The 23,049-nt window shown below is 54.8% G+C and overlaps 1 protein-coding gene across 1 annotated transcript; it reads right to left on the bottom strand.

The window, feature by feature from the left end:
• Nucleotides 1-10,804: 10,804 nt before the first annotated feature.
• On the bottom strand, nucleotides 10,805-21,690 carry ZDHHC22 (zinc finger DHHC-type palmitoyltransferase 22). Its single transcript, XM_004739186.3, has 3 exons — nucleotides 21,270-21,690; nucleotides 18,886-19,425; nucleotides 10,805-13,675 (listed from the first exon to the last, which is right to left on the bottom strand). Exons 2-3 carry the CDS (start codon nucleotides 19,409-19,411, stop codon nucleotides 13,410-13,412), a joined length of 792 nt encoding a protein of 263 aa, XP_004739243.1. The 5' UTR covers nucleotides 19,412-19,425; nucleotides 21,270-21,690; the 3' UTR covers nucleotides 10,805-13,409.
• Between the last annotated feature and the right edge of the window lie 1,359 nt (nucleotides 21,691-23,049).

Raw genomic sequence — 23,049 nt, 5'->3', positions numbered from 1 at the left:
GCGCGCGGCCAGCCGCGTGCAGGAATAACCAGTGTCCGGAGCCGGCCCTTCCGAGCTGCGGGAGAGCTGGAGTGCAAAGAGCTGCCTTTAGTTTTCCCTACTCACTTTAGGAGTTGCAGGGACTTGGAGGAGGGCTCGCTCCTTCTGGTAGCAGTCTCTGGAACGGGTGGGCGTCTGTTTACCGGCCCCCACCCACCCTGCCCTCCTCCAAAAGCCTTTGACCGCTGCCGGGCAGATGGGAGCCCTTGACCCAGCGCCCACCCTCCATTTGGGGCTAGGAACATGGCAGCTCCAGGGTCTGGGCGGAGAAGCCACCAGCTGTGACCACCTGTAGATGGCAAAACCCTAACTACCCCCAAAGCTGGTTGCGGTCACCCGTCCTTATCCATCCCTTACCCAAATTCAGAATCTGTCTCAAAGTCAAGGGAAGAAAAGACACTTAAAGATGTCCACAAACAGAAAGAGTTGCACCCTCAGTGGGCCCTGACTCAGATTTGACACATGCGGGAAAGCCTGGTTCCTGGAGGCCCAGGGGTCCTCGGCCCGAGGACCGAATTCCGGCTCCGCTCTGCTCTCCAGCACGGCTCGCTCCCGGGCTGCCTGCTTGTCGCCCGGCTACTCAGGAAATGCAAATGAGTGTTCACTTCAGCAAAACACACAGAGGAAAGGCAGTGAACCACCAAAACAAACATCCCAGGGTAGCTACCGCTGACCTTGAAGGTCAGGCGTGGTGCAGACAGCAGCTTCCACGGACGGTTTTCACGCTCTGGAGGGCGGGGCTGCAGGGCCAGAATAACTTGAAGGGGAAAACCCTTTTCTAAAGCCTTTAAGGTGATCCTTGTTGAGTCAAGATATATTTGGAAGTTGTGCTTCACAGTCAGGCTGCTTTCGTTCTGGAAGCGTTTTCAGAGCATTGGTTATGCTGTGGCTGGTGCCAGTCAGGCTGGGCCACGGCGGCAGGACCGGCTCTCCGGCCCCACCAACTGTGTGCGGGCCAAGGCAGTGTGGGAGCTCCCATTCAGTCATTAATGTTTGCCACGCTGATGGTGTGTGTGTGTGCATGTGCGTGTGTGTTTAATTGAGAGGAAAGGGCTCTGGACCCCCCAGGGTCAGAAGTGAGCAGGCACCTGACAGCACAGGTCAGGCCCGGGGCAGTTCCCACTTTGGGAGAAATTTAAAAATCCTCTTCTCTGCTCCCTTTGTCACTCCTCCTCAAACTTGTATTCTTCTCAAACTTGTATTCTTCTCAAAGCCCCTAAAAGTTTTCACGACTCCTGAAGCTTACTCTGAACATGGTCATTGTTTTTTCAGAGTAACTAATACATAATTCTGTGCCAGGTGCTGGCCTTGTTGTAGGGCGGTCATTTAAACAGACCTGGGCTCCGCTGATATTCTCGCGGGAGGCTGGCAATGACCATGGACTCGTCAGTCTCCCCCTGGGTAGTTTGGATCTCACTAGGTCTTATACATTCAAAGCTGGGTATGTAAGTCTGGCAAGGTGGTATGCCCTACTCGCTTCTCCTTTTATTTTAAAGATTACCATTTTGATGACCTTTGGGTTTAGCATCCAACGGTCCCTAATGGTAAACTGCTAGTTGAGAATAGGCATCACGTATTAGCTAAATTCACCCCAACACCGCATTCTAGTGGAGAGTTCTCAGAAGTGGGTTACCTGTTTGGTGACTCACCTTCAGACTTCTTTTTTTTTTTTTTTAAGATTTTATTTATTTATTTTATTATGTATTTATTTTATCATTTATTTGACAGTGAGAGAGAGAGCACAAGTACAGCGGAGTGGCAGGGAGACGGAGAGGGAGAAGCAGGCTCCCCACTGAGCAGAGAGCCCCATGCGGGCCTCATGACCTGAGCTGAAGGCAGATACTTAACCAAATGAGCCATGCAGGCACCCCAGACTTCCCTTTTTTTTTTTTTTTTTTTTTTTAAGATTTTATTTATTAGAGAGAGAGAGAGAGTGCATGAGTAGGGAGGAGACACAGAGGGATAGGGAGAAGCAGACCCCCTGTGCTGAGCAGGGAGCCTGACTCAGGACTCAGTCCCCTGATCCTGAGATCATGATCTGAGCCAAAGGCAGACACTTAACCAACGAACTTACCGCAGACTATTTTTTTTTAAACATTTATTTATTTATTTAAGGCAGTAAGTGAGCTGGAGGAGCGCAGAGGGAGAGAAAGAATCACAGCCAGACTCTTGGCTGAGAGCAGAGCCTAACACGGAGCTCGATCACACAACCCTGAGAAAAAATCTGAGCAGAAATCCAGATTCAGATGCTTAACGGACTGAGCCGCCCAGGCACCCCGGGGTCCTTTTTTTTCTTTAATTGAAGTAAATTGACATACAATATCATGTTAGTTTCTGGTGTGCACCATAGTGATTTGACATTTTTATACATTGTGAAATGATCCCACGATGAGTGTAGTTACCATCTGTCACCGTGTTTCCAGACTTCTGAGCTCACCCACGATAGCACCTGCATCAGCGTTCTGCCAGATGCAGCCGTTGGAACGGGGCACCACCCCAAGCACGAGCACCTTTCAAAGGTCTGTGCCTTAGGCTTCTCACTTGCCGTGCCTTAGAGAGGCCCAAGGCCTGCAGAAAGATGTATGAGGTCTGGGGCCTGGAGCCTTCAGAGCTGAGCGGGGAGACGGGACTCCGGGGAAAGCGGCAGCACAGGGGTGGGCCCTGCTGCCTGAGGCCGCCTGCAGACCAGAGCCCAGGAGCTCTCCAAGGCCTCATTGGAAAGGACTCTAGGTGAGATTTGAGCCCAGCCTTGACATAGGATGCAGCTTGGATGGGCTGAGAGTAAGGGGCCAGCGAAGGACAGAGCATGAATAGAGGCATCATGGTGGGATGGCGGTATCATGGCTTTGGGTCTGGATCCAGTTGGTTTCTGTGTGATCCTAGCAAGTTAGATAACCTCTCTGGGCTTTGTTTCTTCATGTGTTCAAGTTAGATAACCTCTCGGGGCTTTGTTTCTTCATGTGTTCCGTTACTAGCTCTTCTCAAAGATTACTGCGCAGTGATGTACGATGTATCTAGCAAGGAGGCCCCGCACAGCGGGTGCTCAAGAAACAGTAATCATTAGATTGTTACTGCAGGGGAAACATGCAGTTCCAGGAGTGAGGACACGGCCAGCTGGGCTGGCCCTGGTTCAAGGTCAGCCTTTCACTTTGTACTTACAGGCAGCTGCAGCAAACCCGCCCAGCTCCCGGCCGGCTACCACATCCTGCTGCACCCAGCACAGGACCCTCCTTAAGTACACACGTGGCGGAGTCCTTGGCAAACATGCTCTTCCCAGCCTGCCCCAAGCCTCACCCCTGTTCAGGGCCATGGGGAGCCTAGAGGAATCTGGATTATTGATGGCCCCGCCCTCACCAGGACCCTTAATCTGACACCCAGCCCAGCCTTCTGGCTGGTGACGCAGCCTCAAGGCTCACCTACAGTCCACCCTCCACACCTGCATCAGCACCTGGTACTTCGGCAACCCCCCTTGCTCCCGCTACTGCCCTCCCCAGGCACCTCCGTAGCAGTGGCCCTCTAGCCGTGGCTGCACCATGGCAGCCTACAGGGAGCTTTTATTTTTATTTTATTTTATTTTTTTAAAGATTTTATTTATTTGACACAGAAAGAGAGAGACAGCGAGAGAGGGAGTACAAGCAGGAGAAGCAGGCTTCCTGCCGAGCAGGGAGCCCAATGTGGGGCTGGATCCCAGGACCCCAGGATCACGACTTGAGCCGAAGGCAGATGCTCAACAACTGAGCCACCCAGGTGCCCCTCTGGGGAGCTTTTAAAGTCCAGATGCCCAGGCCACACCCCAGCTGAATTCTATGAGTCTCCAGGAGCTAGGACCTGGCCCTCCCTTCCCCCTTCCCCATCAGGAACTGGTAAATGTCCTCAGGTGATCGCACGTGTGCAGACAAGGCTGGGACTGCTCAGGCACTCCCCATGGCCAGACCGATGTTGGGACGGGGACTGGTGGGGAGGAGGGGCTGGCACGTGTACTAGCGTGGGTACTAAAGAGGGGCTCTGTGCTGGGGGCAGCAGGCCCTTTGCGGCTCACTGCCTGTAAGTATAAAGTAAAAGGCTGATCGTGGACCCAGACCAGCTCAGCTGGCCGGCCACTGGCTTCCGGGGTGCTCAGTGTGATCCGGAGCGTGGCCATCGCCTGGGAGCTCGTCAGAAGGCGGAATCACAGACCCAGCCGACTCAGGGTCTTTGTGTTCACAGGATCCCCAGGTGATCCCTGCACAGGGTCAAGTCTGAGAAGCACTGGCAACCAACCAGTATTTACTCGATGCTCTCTGTGGTCCAAGCCCATTTCCACCTCATGGCCTCAGTGATTAGCATCCCCTCCCGCAAGCAAGAAAAGGCCCACCATTCATTCAACATATCCTTACCCAGTGCCTCCCGGGAGAGAAGCTTTGCACTTAGGGCTGGGTATCAAACATGGGTTTCCCCTGCTGTGGAACAACTCACAGGGCCATAGGTGTGAAGTCAGGGTCATGACTTACCAGCTGTGTGTTCCTCCGCTACTTCCTGGGTCTCTCTGATGTCCGGTTTCCTCTGTGCAAATCTGGGCTGTGGTCATGATTCAGCGAATTTCCCTATGCCAAATACCCATCTTCCACCTGGCTTTAGCACGAGCTCAAGAATGTTGCTATCGTTACCAATAACACCACAACCAGGTGATAGGGAGGCAGTGGGGTGGAGGGACACGGTGCCAGGGTCGTGCCTGCCGAGGGGAGGGGGCACCGGGAGGGATGACAGAGGGGTCGTGAGCGCTAAGGATGTCCCAGGAATTGAGGCACCGGGGAGGGGCGGGGGGGCTGTGGACAAGGCGGTCACTCCCTGCCTCCATTTCCCGGGATGAGTCGATTCTGAGCCCAGATCTCGCCCTTTTGCCCTCCGAAGCCCTGTGTGGCTCGGCGAGGCAAGACACCCAGCCGGGGGTCCAGTCCCGGGTTTGGTTTGCCCTGGTCCCTCTCCCGCGCGGACGCCTGGAGAGTCGGGCTTGCGACCCGACGGCGCCCCCTTCCGACGGCGCCGCGCCACTGCAGCGGGTGCCGAGCCTCCCCGAGACAGACACGCGGAGCCTTGGCCCACCCGCTGCCCACCCCGCCGGCGTGCGCGGGGGCCCGAGGAATCGGTTCAGGGGTTTCGTCTTCCTTGGAGCGCACCACTGTTTCCTGTAATTTAATTTTCTTTCCTGAAAGCGTTGCTAATTAAATCCTTTCTTCGGCGAGGCGCCCGTGCCCTCCCCTGCTGATTAAACTACCCAGCACGAGCGCGGCAACTCTCCGCTGGGGCTGCGGGCGCTCGGCTGGAGGGACCTCGATGCTCGCTCACCTGGCTGCTCCTTCCTCGGCGTGCCTCCTCGGGTCTTCTGGCTCCCTCTGCACCTGGACCGTGCGAGCCGTCCTTGCAGCCTTAGTCAAAGCGGGCACAGCCCGTCCCCTGCTGCTGGTGACCTCTGCTGGCTGGGAATCCGTCAAAGCCCACCTCACGGCATTTCACCTCCCCGGGTCCTTCCGACTCTGAATCCTACCTCTCACTGCTTTTTCTGTTAAGCACTATTCCTGCCTTCTCCCCCACCGTCCACAGCAAACAGACTAAGCAGGTGGGCCAGCCGGCTGTGTGGAAGGTCACACAGCCTATGTAGGAGAGAGCTGGGACTAGACTCGGCTTTCCTGAAGCTTAGCCTCTCAGGAGTCACCAAGTCAGAAGCCTCCAGGGGCCAAAGTAGCAAAGGAAGAGTGTGGGGCAGCCCTGTGAGGGGTAAGGTCTGTGGCAAAACAGAGTGGCTTGTCCCTTTGGAGGTCATTTAAAAAATGTGCCCCATTGAAGGCCAAGCGTGTCCAATTCCTGGTTAAGTCTAAGAGTAAGTCCTATGTGTGAGGATGGCAGTGATTTTCCCAGGGTGACAGGGACTTGGTGGCAGGACCACCGGGCACTCTGGCCTCTGTGTGGTGATCTAAGATGCTGCTCCCTGGATGGGGAGAGGCAGCCCCCTGCGGGGTTTTGCCCAGTGAGGCCTACTTCCTGCCACTCCTCCTGCCCCATGCTGTGGAGAAGTACCCCCGCCCACTGCTCATGCAGGGTCCCTTTCCCCTGAGACTATGGGGGGACACCACACTTCCCTACTCTCTATCTGAAATCCCCTATGCAGACCACCTCTGGCCCAGTTCTCAGCTAGCTGTCAGGCAGAGAAAGAAGGCAGCTCAAGCAAATCCCAGAATTTGAAAGGAGTTTGGGGGACCAATGCTATTTTTAAGTTTTTAAGGAGATATTACCGGTGGGGATTTCAGGCGTCACAAGCAGGCCAGGAAGGGGGCATTTGGGGACAGGGACTCTGGGAGGATGCCCACACAGGACTGCCTCCTCCCAGAAAGGCCTCACCGCCTGGTCCTCTGTGGCTTTCCCCTCAGGGTTCCAGGTCACTGCCCCGTTCCTGCCAGCAGAGCTTTGTGCTAATATTGCCCTAACTGGGGGGAGGGGCATTAACAAGGGATTCTGCCTCAGCAGCCATCCCCGGGGCCCCTCCCGAGGCTTCTCTTTTCCCGAATATCACAGATGAGCTTTGGCAGATGCTTTCTGCCTTGGAGCCTGCTCCATTTCCGGGTCTTCGGAGGCCCCCCTGCCCTGGTCTCCAGGGGGTGGGTGTGGAGACGGGCCGGCTGTGCTCAGCTCCATGGCAGTGTCTGGTCCCCTCCCGCAGGCACAATGACACTGCCTGGGGGTGGGCAGCAGCCCAGAAATAGCTCAGGCCTTTTTCCCCTGCTAGACATCCTTCTTGAGACCCAGGGCAGGGTCCTCAGCCTGGACTGTCCGCAGATATCCACGAGTAGCCTCTGGAAGAAGCTGCTTCATCCTAGGCAACTGGGCCATAATCATCGGTCTGGGTGGGAGAGATACACCTCAAGATTCTTGGGGTCCTGAAGCCACCCCGTTTTCTCGCACAGACTCACCCCGAGCAGCTCTGAGCTCTCTGAAGCAGAGGCTGTGCCTAATTCCTTTCTCTGTGCCCACCAACACCTCTTGAATTACAGGTGCCCCATACACAGGTTAAATGAATGAATGGGTCAATGAATTCATGAGTGTGAAAACTTGACTGTTACTTGTCTGCAGGGCATTTACTGGATGTCCACAATAGTCCACAATACAAAGACAGTCTAGTGCCTGGGATAAAAGGATGAACTTGGGAACAGATACCCTGAGTTCAAATCCCTGAGCTGGCATTTACCAGCTGCAAGGCCAACTTATATGACCTCTCTGGGCCTCAGTGTCTTTACCCAGAACATAGGGGTAATGAATAAAGCATGCCTGCAGGGGTTGCAATGAAAATAGTTACTATCGGTAAAGGGTGTATGGCACATAGTGAATGCTCAGTAAATGTTGGTCATTATTACTTATTATTACTCACGCATCAGCCATAGTGTCAGGGCTCTATACCGTCTGCTAGGTACTGGGGGAACCAGAGGACTCCACCATTGCCATTCCCGCTCTCCAAGTTTCAGCTGGGAGGCAAAACCCATAGGGGAGGGAAGATTTCCCTGGGTGGGGGCTGGACCAGTCAGAGCTAACGGGAAGAGGCCTGAGGCGGCCACTAGGTGGCGGTGTAGAGAGAGGGCGTTGCTGTGGGCCAGGAAAGGAACATAGGCCTCTCCAGTGGGGTGAGAACCCATACAGGGGGGAAAGCCCACCCCTCTGCGTGAGCCCCTGGTAGTCATCTTGGTAGAAACAGCTTCCTTCTAAACCACTTCCCAAGTTGTATGGGAAGGAAAGAGGAATGGGAGCTCTTCCCAGAGGCTCTTATTTGAGCCCAAGGGTCCCTGATGTTTCCGGTTGAGTTCTCCAACGGCTTTAAACTGAACTCCTGGGAAATGAAGGTGACCCTCTGCCTTTGGTCTGCAACCCGGAGGACCCTGCTGATCACCAGAAACACTAGACATCAGTTTGTGCTCGACTTTTCCAGGCAGGACAACCTGTAAAGGGATCAAAGGGAAGAGGCAGGTCCGCAGGGAACATGGTTTGAGGACGAACCTCTTCTTCAACTGTGATGGCAGCATGCTTACTCGGGCCCCCATTACTCCTAAATGGAGACTCACAATTCCCAGGAGTCACGTGGCATCCCTGCCCCTGCACAGTCCCTCGTACCCCCACCCCTACCTATGGCCCTGCTTTCCTGTCTGGCAACTCGTATTCATCCTGTATGACCCTGACGTTGCCCCTCTGGGAAGTCTTCCAGCCTGCCCAACAAGTGAGTGCTCTTCTTCTGCAGTACCCTGCCCTTCTCCCTCATAACTGTCTGCAATTGGTCCTCTTCCCTGAGAGCATCCCGAGGTCAGGTAATGGGTCTCATTCATCTTTGCATTCCCGGTTCCTGGCATCATGCCTGGCACGGAGTGGGCATCAATGAATGTCTGAGGAATGATTGGAGGTGCTGGGCCAGCACCACCCACAGAGAGGAATGAAGACAGAAACAGAAACCAACATCGGGAGCAACGGAGCTACCCCAGACCCCCCATCCCATTAACAGGCTCACTCTGGTTGGCGACCAGGTCCAAGGATCGGCCTCATTTCTAAAACATCTCGGATAAGGCAGGAGCCATGTATCCCAGCTCCCTGCCCAGCCCCTCCTTTTCTCCCCAGCAGGAGGAGCTGCCTCCTCAGCATCCTGGAGAGCATCCCAGAGGATGAGGGGAGTAATGAGCTCAGTTGCAGGATACTGTACTGTGGTTTGCATGTGTGGAGTGGCAAGGACAGCCATGTTCCTGGGAAAGGAGACTAGCTAAAAGATGATGTCTGCTGAGACCTACAGACTGGCTTCATTAGAGCAGGTGGGAACTCAGGTCTCCTCAAGGACTTGTGTCCTCTATTGCCACGGGCTGATGGTTTCTCCCAGCTTTGGCAGCCAGGAGGCCGTGCTGCATGGCACAATGTACAGATTGCCCCAAATCTCTTCCTCCAACGTGAGGTTACAGAGGTTACAGGTTAGTTAAGAGGGATAACCTCGCCAACCAATGGGCCAGGGACAGAGGGGAGTGATCCTGGTTACCCTGAACCCCGGGGTCATGATCTTCTCCCCACTCCAGTGCTCCTGATGGCCTTTCCTTTGAGGTCACCTTGACCATCCTATCTCAACCTTCAGGATCCTCTCGGGCCTTCTCCCCCTGGACCCCTCCAAGTCAAGCTCCATGTCTGTGCAATGGCTCTGACACATCTTTCCTCCCCAGCCCACAGCCAGTGTTCCCGCCCAAACCCTGGTTATGTCACCCTCGGCTCATGACAATGCCTCTTCTCGGGTGCTCCCCCCTTCCAGCCTAGCCACCAAAGCCCCACTTTCTGAAATCTGGCTCTAATCATGTAGCTTCCTGTTCACAACCTTCAATGGTTACCCTATCAACTTACTCCAGATCTCTTAATTTGGCAATCAAGGCCCCCTTCTGCTCAGGGGCCAGCTCCTAGATTTAACTCCCTCTGCCTCTCTGTGCTGTCCCCTATGGTCACGATCCCATGATCACTCCAAGGTTCCAGGCCTGTTCCCCTTTCCTGGAAAGCCCCCATTGTCCATCTCCACTTGCTTAAGTCTCATCCACCTCTGCAGGCTCTGCAGTTCACATGGAAACTCCCTGGACCCTACAGCTAGGATGGGCTCTCTTCCTCCTCTGGGCTCTCCCAGGAACCTCTCCAGGATGTGAACCCCTGGTGGACAGCATTGTCTCATCTGTCTTCCAGCCCCACAATGTGCACAGAACAGAAGAGATGTGGAGTGAGCAAATGAGTACAAAATTTAAGCATTCACTTGCTCAATATTTACTGAGCACCTACTATGTGCCTCGCCCCTGCTTGACATTCAGGATACAATGGTGAAAAGGCAAGAGTGTCTCCCCTGTGGAGTGTAGACAGCCCATGCTCTAGAATGTGCTCAAGATTAGCCACAAGTTCATTCATCCCCCACGCCCTTGCCCAGTATACCTAGGGTCTGCCTTCTTCGTTGCTCATTGGCATGTGTACAGAATGCAGACCCATATACAATACTGGCCTTGGCTGAAGGTTCTTCACCAGCCCAAGTGGAACTAGCACCCTGTAGTTATGTCATCCATTAGTCTAGGCCTGCTTGTCTTTAGGATGCATCAAACGTCATGCTCATGCACCTGCTCAAGGACCACTCTCTCCCTGCAGGGCCCAACCCCCTCGCAGCTGCCCCGAGGACTGGGTAACCCAAAGTCTCAGAGAGGTCAGGGAGCCTGGCTGATCCTCAAGGATGGTCAGCTCTGGCTGTGATGGAGAACCACGTGGCTTCTCCACTTCATTCTCTCCCCCCCTGTTCTCTGACCTGGGAAGGGGTGGGAGAGGAAGCAAAGCGGAAGGAAGTGGAGGAAGGTTTTCAAGTTAGACATTCTACCCCTGGTCCCCAGGGCTCCACAGATCCCAGCATGCAGACCTGCTACCAGCCCTGGGGTAGTACACATTTACCGACCACACAACACAACCCTGCTCATTCACAAAGGACACTGGCTGATGGACTGGAGTAGGATCCCAGGGTTCCGTGCAAGTAACAGGCATGGCCCTTTTCATCACTGGATTCTGAGGTGAGCCAGGGGCTCGAGGGGAGGCACGGGAGCAGCTGGGGCAGGAGGATGGGGTTTACTGGGGGAGTCTGGACAATGGCTATTTACCTACTAGAACAGAAGGGTTTTTAATACTTAGCTTAAGTATTTCAACAGCTATTATGACTGCGTTGGTGCATTCTAGCCTTGCCAGCCCCGCTACCAGCCACAGCACCCATGCGATCACATCAAATCTGAGATAACAACACATATTTTATTGATGTTCTTCATCAACAATACAGGGCCATGTGTACAAATGCTACTCCGGTCCCACACCTGGCAACCTCCCCACATCACCACCCACTGACCAGTCTGCCAGGAGTCAAACCCTGCAGGTCTCCCTTTTATTTCCTCTCCCCATGTCAAGCCTCACAGTGCTGAGCCTCCAGGAGGCCGGGAATGGCATGGCTAGCTTCCGAGCTTGAGCTCTGGCGTTGGGAGAGAGCCAAGGCCTGGATTGCCCAGGGACTCTCTTTCTGCCCCTTCCACTCCCACTGTTGAGGTACGGACAAAATTGAGGGTGAAGATGATCCCCAGTGACTTCCAGCCCACCAGCCTGGGCTCCTCTTCAGCCTTCTCTGCAAATATCCTTCCCTTCCAAGGGATCTGGCCGGCTGACACCAAGATGGCAGAAAAACCATTTTTCAAGGGGTGGGAGTCAGTGCAAGGAACCAGTGACGAGATGCCCCTGATGGCAGAGATCTTGTTTTCTTGTTCATCATTGTTTGTTTGTTTCAAGTTTTTATTTGAATTGCAGTTAGTTAACATACAATGTAATATTAGTTTCAGGAGTAGAATTTAGTGATTCATCACTTACATGTAACACCCAGTGCTCATCACAAGTGTGTCTTATTCATCATCGTATACCAGTGCCTGGAAGAGACTTGGCACATTGTTGGCACTCAGTAAATATATCTATGTACGAATGAATAAATGAATGAATGAATGAATGAATGAATGAATGAATACAGAAGGGAGTGTGAGCCAGGGGTGCCATTTCTACATTAGCCCTATAGAGGGCGTGAAGGCAGGACCAAGGTAAAGTCCTCCTGAACTCTGCTCAAGAACTCAGGGTGCTGTGTGGCAACGCTTGAGGTCGCTGTGGACACTGTAGGGTGTGGGCTTCAGCCCTGCTGTCTGCATGAATGGCAGACTGGCCTTGGGATTCAGTCAGAAGGGGCACTTGTGCTGTCCAAATTTCCAAATATGTCCCAGAGATTTGACCCTCTGGGTCCCAGAACACACAGCTGTGCCCCCATCCAGAGCCAATTAGATAAGCAGGACTGGCTTCACAACTACACCCCTATATTCTGGTCTCCCCCATTCCTGAGCTTCAACTCTCCCCATCTCACCTCTCAGAGCACAGCATGACCTTCCAGCTCCCTCACCACTGCCCGCACCTGCCCCTGACACTGCTCCATCTCCCTTTCCTCAATGCCAACCTCCCTCAACTAGCTTTAATACCCAGGTCATCTTGTCTCTCCAGAGACTCCCTCCTTGGTAGCTGGGTAGGGTCCTAGAAGTTTGCATTATGATTTTCAGACCCCTCCATGCCGGCTCCCTGCTTCATGAAAGCAAATAATTCACAGGCATCTCTATAGTTCTTGCCTCTGGACCAGCAATCACAAAGAGGATGCTAGAATCTTGGGGGGTGGGAAAGGATCTTCCCTCTCCGGACCCTGTGCAGAAATTTTTTCCATGGCATGCCTGCCAGATGACTGACCAGTCCCTGCTGGAACACCTCCATGGGGCACTCTACTTTCCCAGGCAGCCGTTCAAACACTGAACAGCTTTAGCTGCTAGAACATCCTTCAGAAATGAACCCACTTGGTCCCCTCATTCTCATTCCACAAATATCCCAGTGCCCAACCTGTGTGTGACCTCTCTCCTCCACTCCCCTAAGCATTCTCTATTTCACAACAAACCTCCTCACCATCTCTCCCCCACCACATGCACATACATACACGCCCCCTTCTGTATGGTTATGCAGTCACATGCTTCTCTCATTTGTCAGTATTTCTCCTTTCCTTCCTCCTTCTTCCTTGCCTCCCCCGTACCTAGCAAAGACCCAGAGGCTGGAGATCAAGGTGGGAAAACCTGGAAGAGTGCCAGGGAAAGGAAGCATCCAGGCAGGTCCCAGACTGGATTGGGGTGGCCAGCTGGGGCAGGCTGGACAGGGGACAGCACCTGGAAATCCCTGGTCATTAGCTGTTGCCTCCCAGAGAAAGGGCCTTGCAGTTTGGGGATAGGACAGTAAGCTACTGAGTTTCCCTTCCACTGCTTACAATTCCATAGAGAGGATAACATACCCCTCCTTTCCCAACCTCACAAGCAGTTGGCAGAGCCAACTTGGCTACCTCTTACACATGGTAATTTTAAACATTTTTGCCAGCCTCTGGATCCTGGGGAGAATCATACCAACAGCAAGAATCCATTCTCCACTCCCAACATGGATCTGAGAGGGAAAGTTCTAGCTGATAGCAGTGATGACATGAGACATGAGAGAGTGGATGAACAAGGCAGAGCGGGAGGGCAGGGGCTCCAACGGGAAGAAACAAAAGCAGGGGCCTCCTAACAGTTGGCTGGCTCCTAGGAGTGACCATTTTTCCTTCTTGCCACGATCTGTTAGGCAACACAGGTCTCTGTAGGTCACAGACCAGGGGTGGATGCTAGGATCTTGCCAGCTCAAGGTTGTATTGGGTCATGGGTAGAGACAAGAATGTCATGGCCTTATGTTCGGGGAGAGTCAAGACACACACAGAGAAATGATGGGAATGCCTGCTACTTGTCCCGCTGCTTGGAGCTCTCACCTCCGACATTGAACATGGGGATCAGCAGGCCCAGCAGCCACCTCTTCCCGAAGACCTCCTGTAAGTTCTTGCGCCAGGGCCGGGCCCTCACTGCCACCCCCTTCCGCACCTGGTGACGGGTCTGCCCCCGGAGGATCAACAGCAGCTGATGGCAGCAGAAGCCTGCGCAGGCCAGGCCGATGGCAAACCAGAGGTAGAGCATGAGGATGACGAACATTTCAGAACCGAGGACAGCTCCTGCAGGGGGGCGGGGAAACACCAAGCTCGCTTTACACCCAGGCCACGTACTGAAAAGCAATCCATGCAGGCGCTTTCCGCTAGGGAGAGAGGGAGATTAATGAGACTGAAGCTATATTTTGTAGCAATCTCAGGGCTGCTGCATCGAGGGAGAGCAAGGATGAACTAGTTGACCTAACTTTTTCTTAGTGCCAATGGCTCCTGAGGGTAGAGGGGAGACCTGGGGACATGGGGCAGAAGAAAAGGAAGCTTCCTGGGCAGTGCCTGGATGCTAACATTTCCGTGGAGTCAGAGATCCCGTCTCTCTCTGCCTTCTCTTTGCATCTGGGATCAGGGAGATGTTTTCGCAGGGGGTGAAGGGGGTGAGCTGGGGATGCTAGAGAGGGAGCTGGCTCCTGGGCAGTTGCCTTGACCACAATGCCACCTTCCTATGGAGCTGGGAGCACTGGCTGGGAAGACTCCCGAAAGTGACAGCATGATGGAGAACAGGGTCTAGTCATCAAGAAGAATAAATCACAAGCTCCAAGGGCAGTGCAAAGTACTGACTTAGAGAATAATTCAGTCATTAGTGTTAATAAGAGGACAGCATGGCCACTAGAGCATTTGGCCAGAGCTGTCCTGTCAGCCTTAGCCTTGCTAAGGCTGGAAGAGGCCCCCAAGGTCATCAGTCCAGCTTCCTGCCTTGGGCAGGAACTCTCAAACCCCTCCAAACTAGCACTCTCTATTATAGGTCTTAAATACCCACTGAGCAAGAGATCTCACATTCTTGTTCAGATCTGGGATGGTCAGTCCATGCTAGCTTGAATCTCCCAGCTCTGTGGTCTTGTACAGGTTTCTTAATGTCTCTGAGTTGCGGTTTGCTCATCTGTAAAATGGGTATAATAATAATGATCCCATAAGATCTCAGTAACCTTGCACAATTCAGGGAAATGGTGTACAAAGTGATTAGGATTGTGGTTCACACTCAGTGCAGTGCTCCTTGCTGAGGGCCATTCACAGATGAGACTAGATCCAAGAAGGGCTCACATTTAACTCTTAAGACCATCAAGTTTTCTCCTTCTTTCCAGGGCCTGGAGTCCCGGATGGGCTGCAGGTTTGAAAGCCATGGTGGAGACACCTAGCTTGACTTGTCCAGCAGCTAAGACAGTGGGTCCAGGAGAGAACTCAAAAACCCTCTTCAGCCCCTCACTCCCTGCAGGGAAAGCCCACCACACCCTTTCCTTTTTTTTTTTTTTCTTTCAAGATTTTATTTAGGACAGAGAGAGATAGCGAGAGAGGGAACATAAGCACGGGGGAGCTGGAGAGGGAGAAGCAGGTTCCCCACTTAGCAGGGAGCCCGATATGGGGCTCAACCTCAGGATGCTGGGATCATGACCTGAGCCAAAGGCAGACACCTGATGACTGAGCCGCCCAGGTGCCCCCCACCCACTTCCAGTGAGATGAATGTTCCCACTCCAGGGACCCCACCTTACAGCCTCCTCAACCTCTGCAAATGTCAACCATATCCTTCTCCACCAGCATCCCCTGGCTCTGGTCCACCTCTTCCCTGGTCTCCTCAATCCCCAGTTTCCAGACCCCCAAGGGTTGGGCTTTTAAAACTTGTCCAATCGGAGCCCCAGTGGACTCAGCAGCCAGGAGGCCGTGGGCCGGATTCAGGTTTGCTCATTAGCAGCCTCCTCTCGCCATCAGTCCTGGGAGCTTTGATAGCAGTAGCTCCTCTCGAAGTTGGAGACAAATAATCCCAGCTGCCCAGGAGATGGAAAGCTCACTCCAGCCAACATGTTGAGCAGCCCCTCAGCTGGCGTGGGGGCAGCAGAGGGACAGGGCTTAGACAGGCTGTTCCATCCCTCTGACCCACTTCTTCCTTGTCAGCACGGGTTAGCTCAGGCAGCCACGTGTAGGATGAAGGATCCTGGGCCCATGGTGCCCTTTGGGCTCCGGGAATGCTGACGGGCAAAGATGGCCCTCGAGCTGGGATGTGAGAACATCAGAGCTGTCAAATGCCTGGCCTCCCTTGCAACTCAGCCGCAGGGATAAGCCTGGGCTGACGGAAGCTGTTTTCCATGGGCTTTTTTCTGGCACTAAATCAAGACATGTGGAAAAGACCTCATGGCCTTTTCCTGGCCCCTTGCAGCAGCTACAAAAGGCTATTCTGGGGACTTGCTTTCTCTTGAAGTGTTTGAAGTTGCTCAGCCTGGCTGCTTCAGCTCCTCTGAATTATTTAATAATAGTTCTGCTTCTTTTAGAAAATCACAGAATTTTCCTCAAGGGCCTAAATGGTCACACGATCCAATCTTTCCACCCCTCCTGCCTACCAAGCATCTATGACACCTTTGACAGATGGTCACCTAGCATCTTTAATAGACGTTGAGGGACAAGAAGCTCCCTCCCTCCCAAAATGGCTCATTCATCAAGCAGCAGCTGCAGAGGCAGCTCCAGAGAGGCCGTGTGGTGCCCTGGTCAGCTCCAGGGGCTGGCAGCCCTGAGATTAAATCTTGGGTTGGAGTCACACCAGTGTTCTAGTTTAGAAGTGGTTTAAACTTGCTGAGCCTTGGGTTCCTGGGCCTTTAAAATGAATATGAGACTACTTACCTCCTGGACTTATGGGGATTGAGTGAAGTGAAGCCTGCATGGTGGGTAGCACATAATAGGTGCTCAGCAAATGTTAGTTCCTTTTCTCCTGGGCCTTCTGGTGGCACCCGCCATACTGGCACCCTTAGCCGAATGCCATGACACGGGTCAGACAGCGACGTCTCCATTTCCCAGATGAGATGAATGAGACTCAGAGAGGTGACACAACTTATACCAATCCCCTGAGGCCCAAAGAAAGTACTATTTCCAAAATCAGACTGGCCAGTCTCCCACCTCGGCCTGAGCCGCGGGCGGGCACTCACAGCCGTGCTGCGCTCCGCTGGCAGGCCTGACTCGGGGCAGCACCACAGCCAGGGACAGCTCCATCTATGACCACGCTTTCGCCTTCCCGCTCCCTCCGGTCCACCAGCTCCACCTCCTCCACCCAGCAGAAAAGAGAGAGTGTGTCTGCGAGTGTTTGGATTGAGAACAGGGGGAGAGGAGATAGGAAAGGAGAAGCTGAAGGAGTGAGGTGTGAATGTGGGCAGGGAGCGAGGAGTCAGGTCAGCAGGGGAGGAAGATGGCTGGGGTGGGAGAGTTGGTGATTAGAAATCTTGGCCTCCTTTTCTCCGTGGGGATGGGGAGAAAGCAAAAAGGGGTGGGACTCATCCTTCTGCTGCAACAGAGATCTGAGCCCCAAGGTAGGCGCTGACTGACTCTCTTCTCCCCCCAGATCAAAGCAAGGGCCCCTCTTCCTTTCTATCCTGTCTCCCAAACCTAGCACATATGGACAGGCCTCAAGCCCAGGCTTATCTCAGATCAAACCATTTCAAGATCCTCCCGTTGGAACCATTCATTCTGATGTGATGAAGCTACTTGGAAAAGAAGTGTAATCAGGCTCTCTGGCTCCCCTCATGCCTCCACCTGCCTGTGCTCACACTCCACCCTCTAGCCCGCCCACCCACCCTCCCCCGGCCTGGTTATTTTGGGCCCAGCAGACTCCTGTGCCCATGCCAGGATCCAGAAGGCCCAGAGCTCTGAATTTGGGGCCGAACTCAGCCATCAGACCTTAAGGCAACCCTACAGCTGGGGCCTTCGTGGATCTCTGAATTCCGCTGTCTGATGGCACAACAGCTCTATTCCTGCGAAGGACTGGGCTGCAGCCCCAACAAAGACTGAAATGATGGCTTCCCCTAGAGTGGAGCACAACTTTTTTGTGAATGGCCAGCCCAGGCACAACAAGACTATCTTGGGCTCTTGGTGGAAGTACCTGCAAGGTCTTTCTTTGTCCCCGAAAGGTCACTAGATGAAAAAACATGCTGCATTCCTTGTGCTACTGGGGGCTGTTTCAAGACTTGGGGGAGTAGGGTGGGGGGGGCAGAGGCTGGTGGTCAGGAGTGGTAAGATCCTGGGCAATCCATTTAATCCTATCTGAGCCTCAATGTCTTCATCTGAGAGATGGAAATAACAATCTCACTCATGCACACGCACACAGGCATGCACACTACCAACTTTAAGAACCAAGTGAGGTGACGTCAAAGGCCAGGGTAGGGATGGAATGGAAGGAAATGAGGTAGGGGTAAATTTCAAGGCCAGGTAAAGTGGTAAGAACTGCCACCAGGAGCCAGGTCCCTCTAGGCCAGGAACAAAGGAGCTCTCCCTGTCCCCACTGCGTGCACAGCTGAGTGCCAGTGGGAAGGGCCACATGCCTGGCTCCTGCAAGTGCAAGAGCCTCCCTGGAGGGTCAAATCCAACACCAGTGTCACAGCTCTGTGATGGGAAAATGGATCCATTAAACAGGGCTGCATCTCCAACCAGGGTGCCCTCTGCTCTAAGCTGTCTGCAGGCTAGAGAGCAGCCTGGTGGGGACAAACACAGTGGGCAGGACAGCAGGACTTAGCTTCCTGCTGGGGCTGGCCTGGCACCCTGGTCAGTCTTACTGTGGTTGGTTGGCAAGAACTTTGGAGGACAAAAATCCTTGGGGGAATGTGTGGGCAGGGCTGAGGAGTCCAAGCGGAGGGAGGTCATAGCGCGGGTGTACCTCAGAAGCTGCATGGAGGGGTGGTCAGCACCCGGCCCCGCCTGGCACAGAGCAGGGGTATCGTCTGGAGCCTCAGGAAATTCTATGCGCAGATGGTTCCCGGCAAGCAAGGAGGAGATGATGAATGAGGATGGGGAGTGGAGAGGGAGGTGGCCAGGAAAAATACAGCATGCCCAGTTAACTTGAATTTCAGAGAGATAGCAGAATTTTTACCTATTTTATTTTTATTTTTTAAAAAGATTATTTATTTTAGAGAGAGCACTCGGGGTGGGGGCCGGCGGCAGAGGGAGAGGATCATCGAGGCTGAGTGCAGAGCAGGAAGCAGGTCTTGCTCTCACCACCCTGATATCATGACCCGAGCCAAACCAAGAGCCTGCGGCTTAACCTGTGGAGCCACCCAGGTGCCTCGATCACAGAATTTTTAAAATTTAAGTATGCCCCATGCACTATTTAGGACATACTGAAAAGGTATGCATTGTTTATCTGGCCTTACGATTTAACTGGGCATCCTATATTTTTATTTGCTAAGTCTGGCAAACTTGGGGTGGGGTGGAAGGTCCTCATTGTAGGGCCCAACCTGCCGGCCAAGGCCACTCACCGGAGAAGAACTGGCTGATGGAGGTGGGAAGGAGAGTGAGGAAGGCCAGGGGGTGGGCGAAGGAGGTGGAAAGGGCCGCGGAGATGTAGGCCACGCCAGCCACCATGGAGTAGAGGCAGGCAAGGGAGGTGTAGAGGCAGAACAGGACGAAGTTGCGCATGTTTCTGCTGCCGATGCAGTTGCCCGTGAAGAAACAGTGATGGTCGTGCCTCAGGGTGACTCTGGCGCACACTCGGCAGAAGTGGGTGCTGGGCGGGGGGCACAGGGCCCTCCTGGCCGAGGGGCCCTGGCAGGCATCCAGGTCGTCGGGGGAGTTCTGGATGACCAGGACGTAATTGCCCAGGGCATTGGTGGAGAGGAACAGGAAGAGAGCCCCGTGGAGCAGCGCGGGAGGGAAGAGCCTGGCGGTGGCGGGGTCCTGGCGCATGCTGGGCAGGAAAAGGAAGAGCTGCAGCGCGAAGGTCACCAGGGAGATGCACAGGAAGTAGGCGGGGGCCACCACGTTGAGGAGCCTCAGGGCCAGCATCCTCGATTACATTCCTAAGGGGCCCGGGGTGAGAGGAAGACTCACTGCTGTGTCCATGGGGCATCGTCCACCAGTCCCACCCCACCCAAATCCAACCTCCCCGTCCCTGTCCCTTAGATCACCCCTCCTCTCTTCCCTAAACCAAGCAGGTTGGTGTGAGACCTCGAGACAGAAACGGCCTCTGGGGGCCAGGCCCTACTTCCAGGTGCCTGGCCCCTCAGTTTCCAAGAAACCTCGACCTTGACACTCTGGAGCCCTGGGGTCAAGCCCAAGGAGGTCAAGGGCAGGGCTTATTGGCTGTTTGGAGGGGATGAGGACCATGGGGCTAGGGCTCCACCCCTTTATGGCAGTGGAAAGGAGCTCAGGTTTGGGATTTCTCCTCCAGACCCTCTTGGAGGAGAAAGCAAAGAATTTGGGTGGGCCAGAGAGAAATGACCTACTGGAAGTCCTGCTTCACCTTTTCTCTGACCCTCCGAACCACCCCCACCCAATCTTGGGCAATACTAAGGGACCACACCCATAACCCAAGGTTCTTTGGAAGTCTGTGTGCTTGTAGGTCCATGATTTGCAAGTGTGTGTGGTGGGGAGTGTGTGTGTATGGGGTGGGGGGTTCCTTGTGTATGACTCCACATGTAATCTGTGTGCGCCTGGTATCTGTGTTTGTGTATGTATATATTTGTGTCTCACACACGCAGCCGCTGACACCTGGCTTTAAAAACAATTAATTAAAACAATCAGTACATTCACACCGGTGCCCAGCCACCGGGTGAGGTAAGGGGGTGCAGCCGGATACCTGTATCAGCCGGTCCTGGTCGGCCCCTCTCTCCATCGCTGGCTGCCCTGGCTATTTCTTGGCAAAGATCGTTTTCATTTGAAGCGACGAAATTAAAATCCCCCCTTCGTGCCCTCCCCCCATCCTCCTGGAGCGAGAAACCCAAACAACCCCGATGGCGCCGAAACCCTTTCGATGCCAACAAGCCCGCCCTGCGCGAGGGAGCGGATGCTTGCCAGCCTTTCGGCGGATCTACCCCCGCCGCCAAGCACCCCCGCCGCATCCCCACTCTACCCTGCCCCCCAAAGCCCTGGTTCCTGCCCAGCTTCGGAAGCCACCGGGAAATAAGATTCCTGGTGCCCGAGAGAACTTTTCCAGGGGCTAAGGAGTCGGCGAGCCCTAGGCGCAAGAAAAGTTCTGGGAAGGCGGCTGCACCCAGGATGGGCGAGTGCCACGAGGCCTCGGTCCAGGCTGTCCCGTCTGGAATGAGCGACTGATCACCTTGGAGTCCCCTTTGCCGTTGCCAGTGCCCCTGTGGACCTGCGGCAGCCATGGGGAGCACGAGCCTCTCTCCACCGCGGGGGATCAGCCCAGAGCACGCCCGGGGTTGGGGGGGGGTCGCTGGGGGCTCCGCGCCGCCCCCGACCGGGCGCTCCCGGGGGCTGCGGCAGCGCTGCCCACCCCAGAGAGCCCCCGGCGCGGGTCTCGGGCGAAGCAAGTGTCTTCCCCACGCCGGTCGCCAGGGGGGCGCGGGAGCAGCCTCCAGATGCGCCGCGGCGCCTGGAAGGCGGACAGGGGCTGGGGGAGCTAGGGGCGCTCGGCGGGCGGGCGGCCGCAGCCCCCCGGCCCCGCACCTGACCGCAGACCCCGCCCGGGCGGCCCGGGGGCGTGAGGAGCCCTCCGCACGTTAACCAGCGGCGGCCTCGCCCGCGGCGGAGGGCGGCACAGCCGGGAGCCTTAGAGAGGCTGGCGGCGCGGGTGACCGCCGGCTCCTCGGCCACCGCCTCCTGGACGCCGGGGAAGCCGCCCCCAGCGCCGCCGCCGCTGCCGCCGCACCGCCGCAGAGGGGTGGGGAAACGAACTCACCGAGCTCGGGTCGCGGACAAGAGGAGCCCTGGACGCCGGCTCTCGCCCTCCCCGAGGCTGCAAAGTTGTGGGCTCGGCCCCGCTGGCTCACAGCCTCCTCACGCTTCGCTTCGGGGGACTGGGCAGGTAGCGGGGCTGTGGGGAGGAGGGAGCGGGCAGCTGCCTTCCTCCCACTTGGGAGCCAGCGAGTGGGGGCCAGGAGGCGGCGGGGATGGCAGCTGGGCACCCCTCAACCCCGCCACCCCTCCCTCCCCTCCTGGGGGCGGCGCTCTGGCCACCCCTCTCAGCATCGTGGACTTGCCCCCCCTTTTCCCTGGAGCCGGCTGGGGCGCCCTGCCTGACTTCAGCCGCCGATTCCAACTGGGGAATCTGGATTCAGCGCTGATGTGGATGTCCTAGCCGTTCTCTGCTCCCTCCCTCCCTGCTGTGGCTGACACCCTCGCAGCTCCCCACTCTCTCGGAATGAGAGAAGCCTGGGGGGTTGAGAGCTCAGCTTGCCTGGGGCAACACCCATAAAGATCAAGGACGTTGTGCACACTGGGGTTGAGACCCCCCAACTCTGGAACCTGCCTGCCTGGGTCTCAGTGTCCGCCATGCACTGCTGTGTGATCTTCAGATTCGAGTTTTTCATCTGTAAAACAGAGATGTAAGAATTATATGATAATATATGTAAAGCCCCGAGACAGGGCCTGCCCATGGTAAGCACTACTTATTAGTTCATAATTACTGACACTATTTACTGGGCTCTTGTATGTACCAGGCACTGTGCTAAGCCCTTAGCGTAAGTCAGCTTTGTTAACCCTCTCAGCGGAAGTTCAGTCATCCCCATTGTATGGGAGGAGGAGGTTGAGGCACAAGAGAACCTAAGTCACATGGCCAAGGTCATCCAACAGGAAAGTGACAGAGCCTGGATTCGAACTAATGCGACCCCAGTCACCCTGAGACCCACGGGGAGCTCTGATTTGGGAGAAGGGAGGATAGCAGAAGAATGTATGTGTGTATGTATGTATATATTTAAGATTTTATTTATTTACTTGACAGAGAGCGAGCATGAGTACAAGCATGGGGAGCAGCTAGCAGAGGGAAAGGGAGAAGCAGGCTCCTCGATGAGCAGGGAACCCAATACAGGGCTCAATCCCAGGACCCTGGGATCATGGCCCGAGCCAAAGGCAGATGCTTAACCAAGTCACCCAGGTGCCCCCGCAGAAGAATTGATCCAGACCCAGAGCTTGAACCAGGAGTTCCCCCCTGGAGCCCCACCCCCACTTCCTTGTTCCAGTCTTTTTCCCCTTCCTGACTCCACTATTCTGAGATGGGTACTGAGGCCCACTAAGATGACGGGGACACTCGGCCAGTGTGTGTCCTTGGGGATGGGGACAGAGCAGAGAAAGCTTTAGCGACATTACAGGAGTGATGGTGCCACCACTGCCTCAGTTTCCTGGGCTGTCACAGCTCACTCGTGCAGCCTATCCCACTCCTCTGGGTGAAGGCTAACATTATAGATAAATGTCTATTGCTTTCTCACATGGCTGATTAAAAACAAAGGCAACCCCTTAACATGAGGACCATATGCTTAGCAGCTCAGCCTATAGTTTGAACCATCAGACACTGTTTTCTTGGTATTTGATTACATCAGTGTATGCCAAGATAAAAAGGAAGCTGGGGAAGCTGTCCATGTTCTCCAAGGGTCTTCTATGTGAGCAAAAGATTCTGAGAATCTTGGATTCTGAGAATCAGATGGCTCTGTGTCTCCGGTGGCTCCAGGGCAGACACAGGGACG

This window comes from Mustela putorius, unplaced genomic scaffold, assembly GCF_011764305.1.
Source record: "Mustela putorius furo isolate JIRA1106 unplaced genomic scaffold, ASM1176430v1.1 tig00000129_pilon_pilon_pilon, whole genome shotgun sequence".
NCBI lineage: Eukaryota > Metazoa > Chordata > Mammalia > Carnivora > Mustelidae > Mustela > Mustela putorius.
Note: the sequence above shows the minus strand (reverse complement) of the source record. Positions and strands in the feature narration are given on the sequence as shown.